The sequence below is a fragment of the Monodon monoceros genome, unplaced genomic scaffold (genome assembly GCF_005190385.1).
Source record: "Monodon monoceros isolate NGI ecotype Baffin Bay Population unplaced genomic scaffold, NGI_Narwhal_1 Super_Scaffold_22, whole genome shotgun sequence".
NCBI classification, from domain to species: Eukaryota; Metazoa; Chordata; class Mammalia; order Artiodactyla; family Monodontidae; genus Monodon; species Monodon monoceros.
Window position 1 is genome coordinate 21,401,783 of NW_021703779.1, and position 16,804 is coordinate 21,418,586.

Here is a 16,804-nt window from a genome sequence, read left to right on the forward strand (position 1 = left end):
TTAGTGTGTGTCTCCTTAGAACAACTCTTAGAAAACCACAGTTTGATTATCCAATTTGGGAAATTTAACATTGATACAGTAATATTATCTAATATGTGGACCCTACCGTCTTTCATCACTAGTCCTAATAGTGCTTTTCTTTTTAAGCAATCCCCACCCTCACCCCTGATTTGTGAATCCAGTTCAGGATCATGCATTGTGTTTACTTGCCATTTCCTTTTCCTCTTGAAAGCAAATCTTAAGTATAACAGGCCGTGAAGCCCACCTCAGTCAGTGTTCTCCTTGCTTTCTTGACTTTCAGGCCAGCAAGCTCAGCATAATCTTTGACTCCTTTCCATTTATGACTTTGCCCTTTAAATGAACTATCCCCTTCCGGAAGGATGGGATGCCTGCCTGAAATTCTGCTGACATGTGGCAGGGCAGAGGGCATCACTGTGGATGGCTGACTGTGGCCTCTCAGGGTGGTTTAACCCAGTGATTTTAACAATGTCTAATTCATAGCCTTATATGCCCAGAAACTTAAAAAAATATACCCAGTAATGAACATACTTTAGTCTCATGCGTTGTCACAAAGTTCAGGTGAGGCTGATTAATAAAACGTCCTTCCTGTTTACGTATTTATAAGCTTAACAGTCATTTTTAGTTACTGGCGTGCCCTCATCCTCTATCCACAGTGGGATAGTAGGATTAGTAGTCATTAATTATTAGAAATAATTAGAATAAGGGATAATTTTTTCAGGACATGTTAAGACCCAAAGCAGAGCTCATACACCTCTAAGTAATTGGAATGTCTGAATCCCCACCAGATCCGGCAGGTCCAGTCTGGCTGTAGCTGCTGCTGTAATGTGCCTCTCTAAGTCCCATTTTTCCTCTGTCCTCCAGATCTTTGTTGGACATATTATTTCTTATACCGGCCCTGAATGAGATATGTCAGTATTCTTAATCCAGAAGCTGTTTCTGAGGGCCTAAGAGGAATTCTTTCTCCTTCATTACATGTTGATGAAACTAGGTTAACTCTGAGAAGGAACCTTCTTTATTTCTAGCTCTAGGTTCTTTTTTTCTCCTTTTCCTGCTGTGCCATGCAGCTTGCAAGATCTTAGTTCCCCAACCAGGGATTGAACCCAGGCCCATGGCAGTGAAAGCATCGCGTCCTAACCACTGGACCGCCAGGAAACTCCCCTAGTTCTAAGTTCTTAGCATGCACTTCAGGGTCACACACGTGCTTCTTAAATTTTCTGTGCACTTTTTTTGGTAATCAAACTGTAGACTTGATGTATCAGTTAGGACATGTGTGTTAGGAAGTAGCAGAAAATCCAACTAAACCTGGCTTAAGCAATAAATTGTAACTATAAGATCCAGCCATAGGATGAGGTTTTGGTGTTGGTTTGATTCAGAGATTCACGAGATTATCAAGGCCCTACTTTCCATGGGGTCGGCTTCATTTTCTGGCTGGATTTTCTCCTGGTGACAGAATAGCTGCAGCAGTTCCAGGCTTTACATCCATGGACCACATTGTCCAAAAGCAGAGCAAGTTAATTTCTCTCCCAAAGACCGCCAGCAAGTCTGCTCTCTTATTTTACTGGCCTGAATCGAGGCAGTGATGTCCATTCCTGAGCCAATGCCTGTGTTCAGGGAAATGCGACTCAGTGACAGGCTTAGGCCAGAACTATCGGACTAATGAGGAATTAGTGACAAGAGAAATAGGATTACCCAGAGAAAAACAGGGCCACCCAGGAGCTTTGCATGGTATCAGCTTCCCCGGAAGCACTTGGGCTACATGGCGGGTGGAGGGGATTGGATGGATACCTGGGTGGAAATTTAACGTACTCCTAAGGAAAAGGGAAAGGAGGATGGATGTAGGGTAGGCAACTAACACAGTATCTCTTTTTTTCAGGTATATGCAGAGTTTTCTTGAACTTCTAGAATATGAAAATAAGAGCCCTGAAGATCCACACGTCTTGGATAAGTAAGTATGGTACCAAACTTACCTGAAAGTCAAAATATCTAGGTTAAAAAATGTTTTGGTAAATGGAACTCATGTCATTAAGAACCAAGAAGTACAACTTGGCCGAAAGCATTAGGTTTCTTAATGGGTAACAGCTCAACGTTGCAGTTTTTTAAAATTTGAGTTAAGAATTTAACATAGTACCAAGGGAATAATGACCCTTCCAATTACGCTTCATGATCTAATTCTTAATCCTTGTCTTCTGGTGAACTCGTGCTGGACACTCACTGTAAATATTGCAGTAAATGTTCCACCTAGTGGTAGTTTTAAGAAGGCACTGGCCTCTGTGTATACATGAGTTTATGTACTTAGTCCTTTACAATTTGTTTTTAAATTTTCAATGCGATGTTACATTTGAGCTCAGAGAATCAATAATGCTTTTATTTTGGAGCAGCGTAAAAGAGTATGCTATTAACATAACAGCTATTCTGAATTCTGTTGCTGTTGTTAGGCAGGAAGGCTGCTAAATTCTCATGCTGATGGAAAATATTTCTGGTTTTTCCTTTTCATTTAACCGGGAAACGCTGACCCTAGCTCTGAGTGTGGTTTTTTCACCCCCAAGAGAAATTGTGTCCCCTTCACATTACTTTCCTCCTCTTTCATGTACCCATCAGTGAATGCATATGGCAGGCCTTATGGACATATTATTTCTGTTGTGCTGAGGAATTTCTTTCTAAGTAGAAACCTGACCCACATCATTGTGACACCAAATGCCTTACATGTAGCTGTTCCATAAAAAGAACTAAGAAGCACCGTGTTACATAAGAGACCTTAGCTGGAGGCATTTAACCCAGCTCTCTCAATTCACAGATAAGAAAACTGAGGTCCAAGATGTGAGGTGACTTCCCCAAGATTGTAACATTAGTTAGGAGCAGAGCTGGATCTGTAAATCATGTTTCCTCTTCCTTGGTACATTGCTCTTTGCAGTGCACCATACTGCCAGAACTGCTGGTCTGAGTCATGAGTAGCTAGCTGAAATGTAGTTACAGATTAAAATACAAAGGGAAAAAAGTCCTGACCTGTTTTATACTTTGCTAGGTGTTTTGCTAATGGGTCTATGAAATGTGGAAAGGGAGGCATTGGATTAGAGCCCCCAGCTGTAATGTTTTCCTTGTTGTAAGCCCTTGCTGTCATTTAAGTTATCAAAGTTAACTAAATCGAACCCAGAAGTTTGGTTTCTCAAAAGTCATTAGCTAGTGACAGTTTGGCTGATATCCTCCAAATTAGGACTGACCTCTATAGCTTCAAATTTTGGGATATAGATTTGTGGAAGTTTATGATATGAAATTTCTTCTGTGTGTTTCCTGGAGTCCTGTCTCAGTTTCTGGAACAGGTTATCAGTCAGATGCGATTTATGGACGCGAGCCTGCTTTGGAAACTGCCAAGCGCTGGATCCAACGTGTACGAGATTGTAATGATAATAGCTCTCGCTCAGTGACGTTTAGTAACTTGTCCAGGTTGCCATGAAGCTAGTTAAGAGACTTGGGATTGTAGAAGCCTGATGTTTGCAGTGAAGGAAGGAGTGGAGAGTTCTGCTCATCGTAGCAGCCTTTTCATATCAGTGAGAGGTTATATAGCAGTCATGGGCAGGGAAACCACTTAAGTAAAGTGAAAGTAGCTTAGAGGACAAGGATGTTTGTCATAATGATAAAGTTTAGAAGAGCCCCAGAATTGGGGAAGTAGTCTGAGAATTGAACCATTGAAGCAAGTCTCCTCCCCTCAGATAAGTTGAGGCACTTTTCTACTGTAATGAATTGTTTCAGTTTAGTAATATTTAATTTATGAATATGATGGGAAGAGCATTATGTAAAGGATAAATGGTCCATTAGAAAATTTCTTGAGAATATTATGACCTTATAATTTCTGAGTTGATTTATTCATCTTTGCTGTCTTTGCACATATGTATTTGTTACAGAAATATTTCATCATTGAGAAAAATAAGACTATTTGGGTAAATAAGTTTACTCCAAATTTCCATTACCGGGGGCCAACCACTGTTAACATTTTCCTTCCATTTACACTTTTAACTAGGCATATATATTTCTATATGTGTAGAATGTGTGTGTGTGTGTTTTACAAAAATAACGGTGTCAGCATTATAGATCTACACCATTATTAGTAGTTTCATAGTGGTCCATCTGCAGATAACTCATGTGATTTGACCTCCTGTCATTGGATTTTAGAATAGTTCGTGGTTTTCTTGCTACTATAAGCAGTGCTTTAAAGAACAGCTCTTAAATACAGCTGTTGGCCTTGTCCGGTTATTTTCCTAGAATCAATTCCTGGGAGTGGAATGACTTTCTTTGGGCTTTTGATATAGGCTGCTCAACTGCCCCTAGAAATGCATCAGTTATGCTCCCACGCTCTGGCTGACAATGGTTATTCTTTGCCAGTCTGTAAGCGGAGAATAGTGTTGCATTGTTTTAATTTGCTTTTCTTTTATTATTTTGAAGGTGAAGTTGTTGGTGTTTGCATTTCCTCTGGTACATTTTCTATTGATACCAGGCCCCTTGCCTAGTGTTCTGTTAGGGTGGTCATCTTTTCCTTCACTAAGAATAGTAACTCTTGTGAATATATTTTTCCCAGCTTTCACTTTTTCTTGACTTTATAATGTGTGTCCCTATAAAATTGCTGAAATCCTGCATAGTCCTATTATTTGTTTCATCATGGTTTCTGCCTTTGGTATTAGAACAGCCTCCCTTTACTCCAAGGTTATATACTTATTCAGCTGATTTTCTGTTTCCTTTTCTACAATTTCACCCTTTTACATTTAAGTCTTTTAAAACCCATTTCGGGGCTTAAAGTTTAAAATTGAGGTGTGACTTAAATTGTTAGCCAGCTGTCCCAACTAATTTGTTTCCCTACTGACTTATATTGTCACTTTATCGATATGCTGAATTTTTACACACACATACTCATTCACCCTTGATCCTGGTTCCAGGCTTTTTATTAGGTTCCATTGACTTGTCTTTCTGTTCTTAGTTACTATTCTCAATATATTTTTCCCTCTGCACTTTTACAGTAATATACTGGAATTCTTGAATAGGTTTGTCTTAATCACCATTGTTCTATCTACATTTCATCACCATATTTTACTGCTGAGAGAAATTCGTTTCAAAATTTTATTCTTAAAAAGTTTGACATTATTGCTTCATGGAAGCTATTTCTTTAAGACTCCATAATAAATCCTTGGAGATTTTTGGGATTGTCTTCATGTTGTCAGAAGAAATATTAATACATTCTGCAATTATGTATTCAGCAAACATTTATAGAATCTGTTTTATTAGTAATCACTTATCTGGAAAGTCAGTGGATTCCTAAAAAGGCATTTGAGCATTTTTTTCTTTACTAGAACCTTCTACGTTTTGTATCTCTGAAGGAAGACTTTCTGTAGAAAGTTTCAAGCAAAAACTGAGTAATACTTTAGTTTCTCGTGAGTACTTCCTTGTAGCCTATGATGATAATGATGTCTCTGCCTTATAAAATAAATACCAACAGGTAAATAGTACTGAGATAGACCTGGGAAGTTTATACATTAGCCCATGAGATTTTGACCATTTTGACCGTTTTTTTCTTTCCTTCCCACACAGCTTTCTACAAGTTCTAATTAAAGTCAGAAATAGACACAATGATGTGGTTCCTACAATGGCCCAAGGAGTGATCGAGTACAAGGAGAAGTTTGGGTTTGATCCGTTCATTAGCAGTAACATCCAGTATTTTCTGGACCGGTTTTATACCAACCGCATCTCTTTCCGCATGCTTATTAACCAGCACAGTAAGTTGGCTTTTCTTGGTCCAGTTTTGAAAAGATAACCAGAGTGATTTCTCCGAAATGTTTTCCTGTTGCTTCATTTTTAATTTACTGATCTGTATTTTTGTCCAGAAATTTCATTTCTAGTTCAGTTTCTCCTAAGTGAGTCCTATCTATGAAAAAGCTAATCATTAGAACTCTCTGTTAAAAGAAATCCTTGAAAGGCTTTTTGGGTGCTCATATTTGAGACAGGACCACTGCCTGCCTTTTAAGCCTCTGCTGTTACATTCCTGGTGGGGGTGAGGGACCGGCTGTAATGGCAGCCTGGTGTTCATCTCTGAATACTTTCAGTGTCTCTAGGGTCTGTTCTAGTCTTCATTCAGGATGTCACATGTTTTCCTTTTTGGTTTTAAAAACATTGATACTAACAATACTGAACTGACAAGTTGGCAATATGAGTATGGATCTTTTATTTCACAGTGGTCAGTGAAATCAGATTAAGCGGGTTTGTCAAACCCTAATCTTGTATTGAGAGTTTTAGTCTCCTCTCTAGGCTGATAAGCAGATAAGAAAAAAAAACAACAACTAAAATTCTCTTCACAAAAGCTTTTAAACTGATTTTCAGCGTGTTTCTTTGTCGGATTTCATAATTCTTGTGAAAATGCATCCAGGTGTCTAGAGTCTAATTCACCCTCTTTGTTGAGTCAGAAAATGGACAGAGCATCTTTATTTTACTAATGTGTTTTATTTGGATAGCCAAATGTTATGCAGCTATTAAATGTGGGTTTGTTCTAAATGTGTGTCTGTTTAAAGTGTAAATGTTTGACAGTTTACAGGAAATTTATAGGGGAAAAAAGAGAACCCAAATACTATTTAAACTACTTAGATAACTACAGTTTCTTTCTGACCTACATATGTGTGTCTACATATATACGTACATGTTTTTCGATCGTTGATTAAGTTTGCACACCTTTTGGTTTTCTTCCACTTAATTAGTTGGCACTTTATGTATTGGCCTAATGCCCATACTTGTCCTTTTTCATAATTAAAATCTCTACCTATTTTATTTAAACATTCTCCTTTTGTGGAGTCTAAGTTATTCCCAATTTTTGTTTGATTTAAAAATAGCTACACATATAAACATTTGAATTCAGATTACTTTTTTCTTTGGGGGTCGTTTTGGTTTTTTTCGGAAGTAAAATTTTGCAAACCTTGTATATTATGAAAGTAGTTAAATGTACTTTTAAAAACGCTTGCACAAATAGCGTTTGTGTGTAGTACGGTGAAAAATAAGCCCCACGATGGAGGGATTTGAAGTGCTCATGGTGAAGACCCTGTGCAAGCCTGGTCTAATGGTGCAGACTGCATTTTCTAAATATTTAGTGAATGTTGGAATAAATGTCTAGGGTAGTGCTGAGAAGGTGGGTAAACTTGGCTGAGGATGAAAGGAAGTTTTTTTCATCCAAGTCACGTTGTGTTGGGGAGAGCGCATTGGATACCCGGCCCGTGTCACTGCTTTAGGACCTGCTAACTGCACCTGGCAGATTTCACAGCACATCCTTCCTCCTCAGTTGTCTGATAGCTGATCACCCACCAATTGAGTGGATTCTGTTGCTCTAAGTCACTGTGGATGCTAAAACGGTTTTCACAATAAGAAAATCTTGTCAAAACTTACAAGCCCCATATTTCTCTGCCTGACCATCCTAGCCTTCTGTGTTTTTAATCCTCTCCCTTTTCTCTTGTGTTTGTTTAGCACTTCTGTTTGGCGGTGACACCAATCCTGCGCATCCCAAACACATAGGAAGTATTGATCCCACTTGCAACGTGGCTGATGTTGTGAAAGGTAAGGAGGCCAACGTAACGTTAGCGGTTGTGGTTCCAGTAGGATTGTGGTTTCGTTGAGGCCGCTTGGCTGTAGGGTTATGGCGCTGAACTGTTTGCTGGTTCATCAGGCCACTCTGGGCCCAAGCCATTTGATCCAAATATGCTTTGTTCTTTCTAGGTGGCTCAGGAAGCGATGCATAATTAGTAATGTTCAAAATCGGAGTTTCTACTTCATTGACTAAGGCTTTTCTTATAGTTCTAGCTAAACAGTAAATATTTGTTAGCTTAAGAGTCTAAGTTTCAATTGCCACCACTGTCTGAAAATTTCAGAGAATGCAAACCCCTGTTATAAAATTCAGCTGAATTCACGTGTTTGTAAAATGTATATATCTTTCTGACATGCACTCCAGGTTTTAGAATCCACATGGCATTTGGGCTTCACGGGTTCACTGGATGTGGAGCTGGACTCTGTTCCAGCAGCCTCAGGGTAGAACAGAACCCTAGAGCCATATGTTCCTAGTGCCTGGGCACTCGGAATTTGAACAGCAGTCTCCTCATTTTTCATTTAAGATAAATGCTAGCTCCAGAAAGCCTTCCTGGTTGTAAGTGATCCACCAGGTTCCTGGACCTCTTCAGTCTTCTTCGGTGTTAGGGTTATTCTCTGCAGCCTCAGATCCCCAGACTGTCCTCTTTCCTAGATTGTGTCTCCTCCTGTGGCCCTCCTCTCCTTATCTAAACACACACCTTACTAGTTTCAGGACCATAGCTCTCTCCGACCTTCATTGGGATCTCTGTTGCTCTTACTTTTTCTGGATTGTGTAGCTAAATGACTAGGAGGCAGACGAGGGCCTTGTCTCCTTGGCAGAGCTCTCAGGCCTGCCTCAAGCAGAGTGACCTTTGCTCTTGGAGCTTGGAGGGCCAAGGGACGGTGCCCCATGTGGGCAGCCTCCCCAGTGGGGGAACAGACCAGATCTTCAGCCGCTAAAGCTAAGGAAAACCTGTGCTGTTTGGTTACCCTGGGCATCCCCCCGGTGGCCTTAGCTCAGGCTAGGCTTGTCAGGCTGCCCTGGCCTCTGTTTAGTTAGAAAACATGTACTCACATTACTTCAGTTGCAAGCGAATAGGCTCAGCTTCAGCATGCTAAGAACCCTGTATGTAGGTTTCTCTCTCACAAGATAACCCTCTGTAGGCCCCCAGCAGGGAAGGGAAGCAGGATTGGTCTTATCACCACTTGTATGTTCATCTGGCCCTAGCCCAGTGGCTTTTATGATTCAGAAAGCCTGGTTCAGATAGTTGACTGCCCTTAGAAAAAAAAGGCACACATTCATAAAGCAAAAGTGCACTATAGTATATTGCATATGTGCCTTTTCTCTTGAACTGCAAGCAATTTGAAGTCAGGGTATTTGTCTTATACTTGTTTTGTGACTCGCATAGAACTTAGTATATGCCTGTGTAGATGGTCAATAAATATTCCTTGGCTTGAGAAATGTTCAACTTTTCGGTAATTTACTTTTAAAGAAGCTTTATTATGGTACAATTCACATGCCATACAATTCACCCATTTAAAGTGTACAATTCAGGGGTTTCTAGTTTATTTACGGAGTTGTGCAACCATCACCATAATCCAATTTTAGGACTTCTTCATCACCCCAAAAGAAACCCCATAGCCATTAGCAGTCACTCCCTACTACCCCTCTCCCCAGCCCTAGGCAACCACTAATCTATTGGGTTGGCCAAAAAGTGCCTTCCGTTTTTAAGTAAAAATAAAAGACACATTTTTCATTTTCACCAAGAACTTTATTGAACCACATACTCACCCTTTTGTTCCACTACCGTCTGCCATTTTTCAGGCAACGTCATAATTCCATCTTCCCAAAACTTTTTATCTTTTTGAGCAAAGAACTGTTTCAGGTGCCTTTTAGAGTCTTCCAGGGAATTGAAATTTTTTCCATTAAGAGAATTTTGTAAAGACTGAAACACGTTGAAATCCGAAGGTGCAATGTCTGGTGAATACGGTCGATGAATCAGAACTTCGCAGCCAAGCTGTAACAGTTTTCGCCTGGTCATCAAAGAAACATGTGGTCTTGCGTTATCCTGATGGAAGATTATGCGTTTTCTGTTCACTCATTCTGGACGCTTTTTGTCTAGTGCTGCTTTCAGTTGGTCTACTTGGGAGCAGTACTTGTTGGAATTAATCGTTTGGTTTTCCAGAAAGAGCCGATAATAGAGGACTCCCTTCCAATCCCACCATATACACAACATCACCTTCTTTGGATGAAGACCGGCCTTTGGTGGGGTTGGTGGTGGTTCATTTCGCTTGCCCCACAATCTCTTCTGTTCCACATTATCGTACAGTATCCACTTTTCATCGCCTGTCACAATTTGTTTTAAAAACGGAACATTTTCATTACGTTTAAGTAGAGAATCGCATGCCAAAATACTGTCAAGAAGTTTTTTTTTCACTTAACTTATGTGGAACCCAAACATCAAAGCAATTCATATAACCAAGCTGGTGCAAATGATTTTCAGTGCTCATGTTGGATATTTTGAGTATGTCAGCTATCTTCCTCATGGTATAACGTTGATTGTTCTCAATTAACGTCTTGATTTGATCGCTATCAACTTCAACTGGTCTACCCAACCGTGGAGCATCTTCCAGCGAGAAATTTCCAGCACGAAACTTCGCAAACCATTTTTGACATGTTCGACCAGTCACAGCACCTTCTTCATACACTGCACAAATCTTTTTTTGCGTTTCAGTTGCATTTTTACCTTTCTGGGAATAATAGAACATAATAGGCCGAAAATGTTGCTTTTTTTCTTCCATCTTCAATATTTAAACGGCTACGCAAAATTTCACCAATTTTGACGTCTTTTTTTAAATGCACGCTGATATGACAGCTGTCACATACAATATAACAAAATTGTTTCAAATGAAGTTAAAGACCATTAAGTGCTACTACTAGAGCCATCTTACGGAAAAAGCTAAACAAACCTTTTGGCCAACCCAGTACTTGCTGTCTCTGTAGATACTCCTTTTCTGGACCTTTCATATAAATGAAATCATACAGTATGTGGTCTTTTGTGAATGGTTTCTTTCACTTAGCACAGTGTTTTCAAGTGTCATCCATGTTGTAACATAAACCGGTACTTTGTTTCTTTTTATGGCCAAATAATATTCCACTGTATGGATAGACTGCATTTTGTTTTATCTCTTCATCAGCTGATAGACATTTAGGTTAGCTAGGTGACCTTGGACATGTTACATAACCTCTTTGGGCGTCAGTTTCGTCATCAATAAAATGGTGCTCTTGGCAATTCAGCTATGTCCTAGGGTTAAGTGAGATAATATATGTAGAGCTCCTGAAGCAGCACTAGCACCCAGGAAGGGCTGTAGGTAGACAAGTTCATGAGCATCCTTGGGCATCATGTGAGTCATTTGCCTTCTCATTTATACCATTGATTATATATAATAAGTTGGTGCCTTTGCTTTTGTTTCTGGCATAAATTATAAAATATTTTAAAACATTTAGGACATTTATAAGACACTTGAATATTTGATGAAATATTTCAAGAAATATTGTTAATTTTTTTTAGGTGTCATATTGGTATTGTGGTTATTTTTTTTTAAGGTGTCCTAGCTTCAAGAGAGGTATTTTGAAATATCACACATGACATCAAATGCGTTGTGGGATTTACTTCAGAATTATCAAGAGGTAGGGCAGTGAAAAAGATCAGGCTGTGTTGAGAAGTGCTGAGGCTGGTGACGCGTGCACTAGGATTCTCTGCAGTGTGCTCTGCACTTCGTCAGCGTTTGCAATTCTTCATAATAAAGTTGTAAAAACGTACTCCCTTTAAAAAAACAAGGTTCTGAAGAGCCCAGGGGCAGGACAGGAATAAAGACGCAGACATGGAGAATGGACTTGAGGACACGGGGAGGGGGAAAGGTAAGCTGGGACGAAGTGAGAGAGTGGCATGGGCACACATACACTACCAGATGTAAAATAGCTAGCTAGTGGGAAGCAGCCGCATAGCACAGGGAGATCAGCTCGGTGCTTTGTGACCGCCTAGAGGGGTGGGGTAGGGCGGGTGGGAGGGAGACGCAAGAGGGAGGGGATATGGGGATATCTGTATACATATAGCGGATTCACTTTGTTATACAGCAGAAACTAACACACCATTGTAAAGCAGTTATACTCCAATAAAGATGTTAAAAAAACATACTCCTCTTTATCATCTCATTGTTTCTTCACAAAAAGTCTCTCACTAATTTTTTTTAGAGAGATTTTAACCATGAGTCAGTGTAAGTAGAGAAGTAACGGAGAGTTCTTGGCAGTTGTTAGGGCAGACGGATGAAGCAGCGCTCAAGTGAATCAGAGGATGAGGCTGGACGCTGGAGGAGAGCAGAAGCCGTTGTTTTGAGCACTTACTGTCTGTGTGGCTCTTACTGGACTTATTGCATCCTGCCTGGTCTTGGCATCGTTCTGTACTTCTGTTGGTCTCTCTAATGGGGGTGTAAATTCCTCAAGGGCTGGAATTACTCTCATCCACGCTTGCATCACTCGTCTCAGGGACAGAAGTTTCATACCAAACACTAGCCGAAGATTGTGTGCAAAACAGTTGGATCAGTATTTGAAAGAAAGAAACTAGAAGTTTGTGCCTCCTGCTTTCTTTGGCCTTTTTAGTCGAGGTTTTGACCCTGGGCCAGGTCGCCTCCCAGCCTCTCCCTCTTCCCGCGCTCGCTCACAGCTTTATCTTCACTCTTTCTCCTGCCCCTTTTGACTTTATACCCAATGAGTCCACCAGTTACCATGGACACATTTTACTCCATCCTCTCACGTAACCATTCCTACCACTCATCTGGCACAACTTAAAAGCCTGGGCTCCTGGCAAAGCTGTATCCCATGATGATCACCCCCCCCCATGCCCCTCTGCCACGGGGCATGTCACCTCCCCCAGCACACTTCTACCCTCACACTCATGGGGCGAGGGGCAAGGACTGCGCTGCTCCCTGTTCCCCACCGCTTCTTTCAAACCGTGTTTTTCATTTCTTCATAGCCTCTTTCCTTAAGACAACAGTGAAGGCTGGTTTCAGATTCTGAAACTGCATGAACCCGCAAAGCAACTTCCACACCATCAGCTCTTCTGCCGCCTTCATTCCCTTCATAAATCATAAATCATACCCACAGCACACTGAGGACGCTTGGCTTGTACATACTTTCTAGAATGCCCTGATGCTTCTTCCACTTGGTGAGACATATGCTTACTAAGGGTCACTTACTTGTCTTCACACCGTTGGTGTAAGTTATACCACATGAATATGTATAAGTATACATAATTTATTTATACGTTATGTAAACTGAAGAAATGTGAGTACAAAAAAGAGACTTATTTCCATAAAAACCAAGTTGAATGCTTTGGAAAGACTTGATAAAGAAGAGATTCTTAAAAATGTAATGAAATGACTGTGAACAAGATAACTTTTAGGTGACAGGGCGGCACTGAGTAGAAATCCCAGAAGGAATCTGCACTCGGATTGCTTGACAAGTATCTTTAAGTTTCTTGCACTTTAAAGAAATAGGAATTGGAATTCATAGATGTGTGTGATATTGTTTATCTAAGAAGTATCATCTGGAACCCCAAGCTGACGCCTCTTCAAAGGAGAGACATTGGCCTTATATGAAAAGATTGGTAGAGGAATAAATTGTGTATTCAAGTGTGTATTTTAAGTTAATGTTTACAATTGTAGTCATTTTATGGTTTCCCACTATCCAACTTTTTTGTCAGTCATCCAACTTCTGTTTCCGTTCTGGTCAGTCAAGAGGACTAATACCATATTACCAAAATAATAAAAAGTGCTCATTGAAGAAAATTGAGAAAATGTGGGAAAAGAGAGAAGAGACCAAAAATCACCTGTCTTCATAACCCAGCAAGAACATTGTTTTATATTGAATTCATACCAACTTTACAGATAGCAACTGTGAATAATGTGTCTCTTCATATGAAATCCGTAGTACTTGTGTATTTCCCCATCTCCAGCGCTAATGCCCATCACACACCGCCTTCCTGGATGAATTCAGTGTCTGATCTGCTGTACTCATAACCTCTATATTCAAATAGTTTTCCCAGCTAGGTGTATATAATCTTTATTTCTCAATGAGATATTAGTCTTAAATCAGTTACCTTTCCTACCATGGCAAAATTGGCTAGGCACCCTAGCAGGAAGCCTGAAGGTCTCTTTCCTCCCCGTGGAGAAAGCATATTTTAATAGCTTTCTGTCTCATGCCCTGTGGACCCCACTTTTAATTCTCTAAGTGTCTGCATACCCAAGCAGAAGCTCTTTCTGGCTCAAGATAAGACTGAGAAAAAATAAACAAGGCAGACAGCACGAACTATCAGAAGGCCTGGAAGTTCTTCCATGTCTTCTAGCAAAAAGGCACTGGAGTCTCCGCCCCCAAATGCCCCAGGGACAATAGTCAGAGAGTCCCAAAGGGCCCACGCCTCCCCAGCTCTTCTTCCCAATACCCCCGAATGCTGTCAAGGAGAGGAAGAGATGTGTGTCAGCTTCCTTCAACTCTCAGTGACGTCTTACCATTCCCTTCCTCTTTTGAAAGTAGTTGGTATTTTTTCACTGTTTTTTTACCTTCTCCTCGTACCTTCTGAGATTTTTCAGCTAATCTTTACAACGTTGTATTAGTTTCTGCTGTACAATGAAGTGAATCAGCTATATGTATACATATATCCCCTCCCTCTTGGAACTCCCTTCCCCCAACCTCCCATCCCACCCATCTAGGTCACCATAGAGCACGAAGCTGAGCTCCCTGTGCTATACAGCAGGTTCCCTCTAGCTATCGGCTTTACACATGCTAATGTATATATGCTGATCCTAATCTCCCAGTTCATCCCCCCCTTCCCCCCCCCCCCCCCCCCCCCCCCGCCATGTCCACATGTCTGTTCGCTTCATTTGCATCTCTTTTCCTGCCCTGCATATAGGTTCATCTGTACCATTTTTCTAGATTCCACATATATGCATTAATACATTGTACAATATTTATTTTTCTCTTTCTGACTTACTTCACTCTGTATGACAGACTCTAGGTCCATCCACATCTCTACAAATGACCCAATTTCGTTCCTTTTTATGGCTGAGTAATATTCTGTTGTATATAGGTACCACATCTTTTTTATCCATTCATCTTTTGATGGACATTTAGGTTGCTTCCCTGTCTGTCCTGGCTATTGTAAACAGAGCTGTAGTGAACATTGTAGTACACGACTCTTTTTGAATTATGGTTTTCTCAGGGTATATGCCCAGTAGTGGGATTGCTGGGTCATATGGTAGGTCTATTTTTAATTTTTTAAGGAGCCTCCATACTGTTCTCCCTCTGTCTCTAGTATTTTTTTCCCTTTTGTTTTAGGAAACTTGATTTACAAGGTGTAGGGGTTCTGAGTTTTAATGATAGCTCTGCTATTGATTTTCTCAGCTGTGAAGGTCCTGCATGGTTTAAGCATAGTCAGATGTCCAGTCCAAATGACCACTGTGTGTGTGTGTGCGTGTGTGCGTGCGTGCGTGCGTGTGCCCGTGCTTGCCTATGCACGTGCACGTGCGTGTTTTATAGCCTTAGGAAGCCTTAATGAACTAACAATGATTCCATACTTAGATCTCTTGAGGCAGACTCTAGGAAACTTTTATGTAGAAGGGTAGGGACACTATTTTTATTTTTGACTAGACAGTTGTATAAATGCGTAGAAGTGGGGTGCATCTTGCATCATCGTAATTGAATGTGCAGAACACTGAAGCATGCCTCCTTGCTGCTTATTTAGCACAGTAATATCTACCTTTACACATCTGCAAATTATAGCCTCGTGGCAGTGAGTGCTAGAATTAGTGTTGTAGAGCAGCTCCTATTATCCTCTGGGAGGTGCCTTCCATTGTGACCCTTTTCCCTCCTTTCTGTGTAAGAAACCAGGGAACAAAATGGAAAATCCTGTGATAAGATCGTTTTAAAGGTACAAACAAATACTTGGCACAAAAGTCAGCTCTCACAGTGACGTTAGCTTGCCTGTGTTGTTCCTAAATGCTCTTATTGCTGGGCTTAGCGTAATAGCATACAAACAGTTTCTGCAGAGCGTGTCATTATTCTGGTTCAGAAATAACGTCTTGTGCTCTCACTTCGGGCTCTTCAGGTTGCAAGTAACAGAGACCCACTCCCACCAACTCAAGAGACAGATGTATTAAAAGAACCTAGTTGGTCCCATGGTAATCCTAGGGCAGGAACCACTTTGTAGTCCGAGCTATAGAAATTGGAACTGGGAAACAGAAAGCAAGGGTTTTTTTCTGTGTAAGAGGGTTTGTCAAGTCACAGCCCCTCAGCCCCACTCTTGTCTGTAGACTGGCAGCCTCTTTAGGGCAGCTTGTTTAGGGCAATGACAGGCACTCCAGGCCTTCTAGATCACCATAACTCTAAGTGTTTCCTTTTGCCTTCTGCCCTGCCTGAGTGTCTCCATCCTGAATTCGCACAAGATGAATTTCATCGGCTCAGCCCGTCTTTTTGCCCACAACCGCAGGTTTTAGGATTCTAGTCAGCCTGTGGATTGGTCGCCCGTACGTTAGATGTTCTGCCCCCCACTTCTCCACTTGGCTGCGCTTTGGGCAGTGGGAGAGGGTCTAGCACTTCAAAGAAACCCCTGATGCTTCCCACTCGAGATGGGTTTTGGGTAAGTGATGATAGACATACCTTATTAGAATTGCTTTGTGACTTAAAAGCGTTTCTTTTTTTTTGGTTGCGTTGGGTCTTTGTTGCGGCGAGCCGGGGGCTACTCTTTGTTGTGGTGCGCGGGCTTCTCGCTGCAGTGGCTTCTCTTGTTGCGGAGCACGGGCTCTAGGCATGCGGACTTCAGTAGTTGTGGCTCGCGGGCTCTAGAGTGCAGACTCAGTAGTTGTGGCGCATGGCCTTAGGGCTTGAACCCGTGTCCCCTGCATTGGCAGGTGGATTCTTAACTACTGCGCCACCAGGGAAGCCCTTAAAAGTGTTTCTTAAAAGCAGCATACATTGTAAAGTAACCATACTCCCATAAAAATTAATTTTAAAAAATAAATAAAATGAAGGAGTAAAAAAAAAAAAGCAGCATACCTGTGACTCTAATGCTTTGTGGTCGTTACGTTTACCTTGTTCAGGCATTGTTTCTTTCTTTCTTTTTTTTTTTTTTTTTTTTTTTTTTTT

General features: G+C 40.9%; 1 protein-coding gene across 2 annotated transcripts in view; it reads left to right on the forward strand.

Annotated features, from left to right (window-relative positions):
- The window catches only part of PDK3 (pyruvate dehydrogenase kinase 3), a 66,788-nt gene that overhangs the window by 24,969 nt on the left and 25,015 nt on the right, over window positions 1–16,804 (forward strand). For both annotated transcript variants that reach the window (XM_029241544.1, XM_029241545.1), the window contains exons 3-5: window positions 1,895–1,966; window positions 5,596–5,780; window positions 7,510–7,599. In XM_029241544.1, the coding sequence (XP_029097377.1) occupies window positions 1,895–1,966; window positions 5,596–5,780; window positions 7,510–7,599 (347 nt within the window). The remainder of the gene's footprint in view (window positions 1–1,894; window positions 1,967–5,595; window positions 5,781–7,509; window positions 7,600–16,804) is intronic.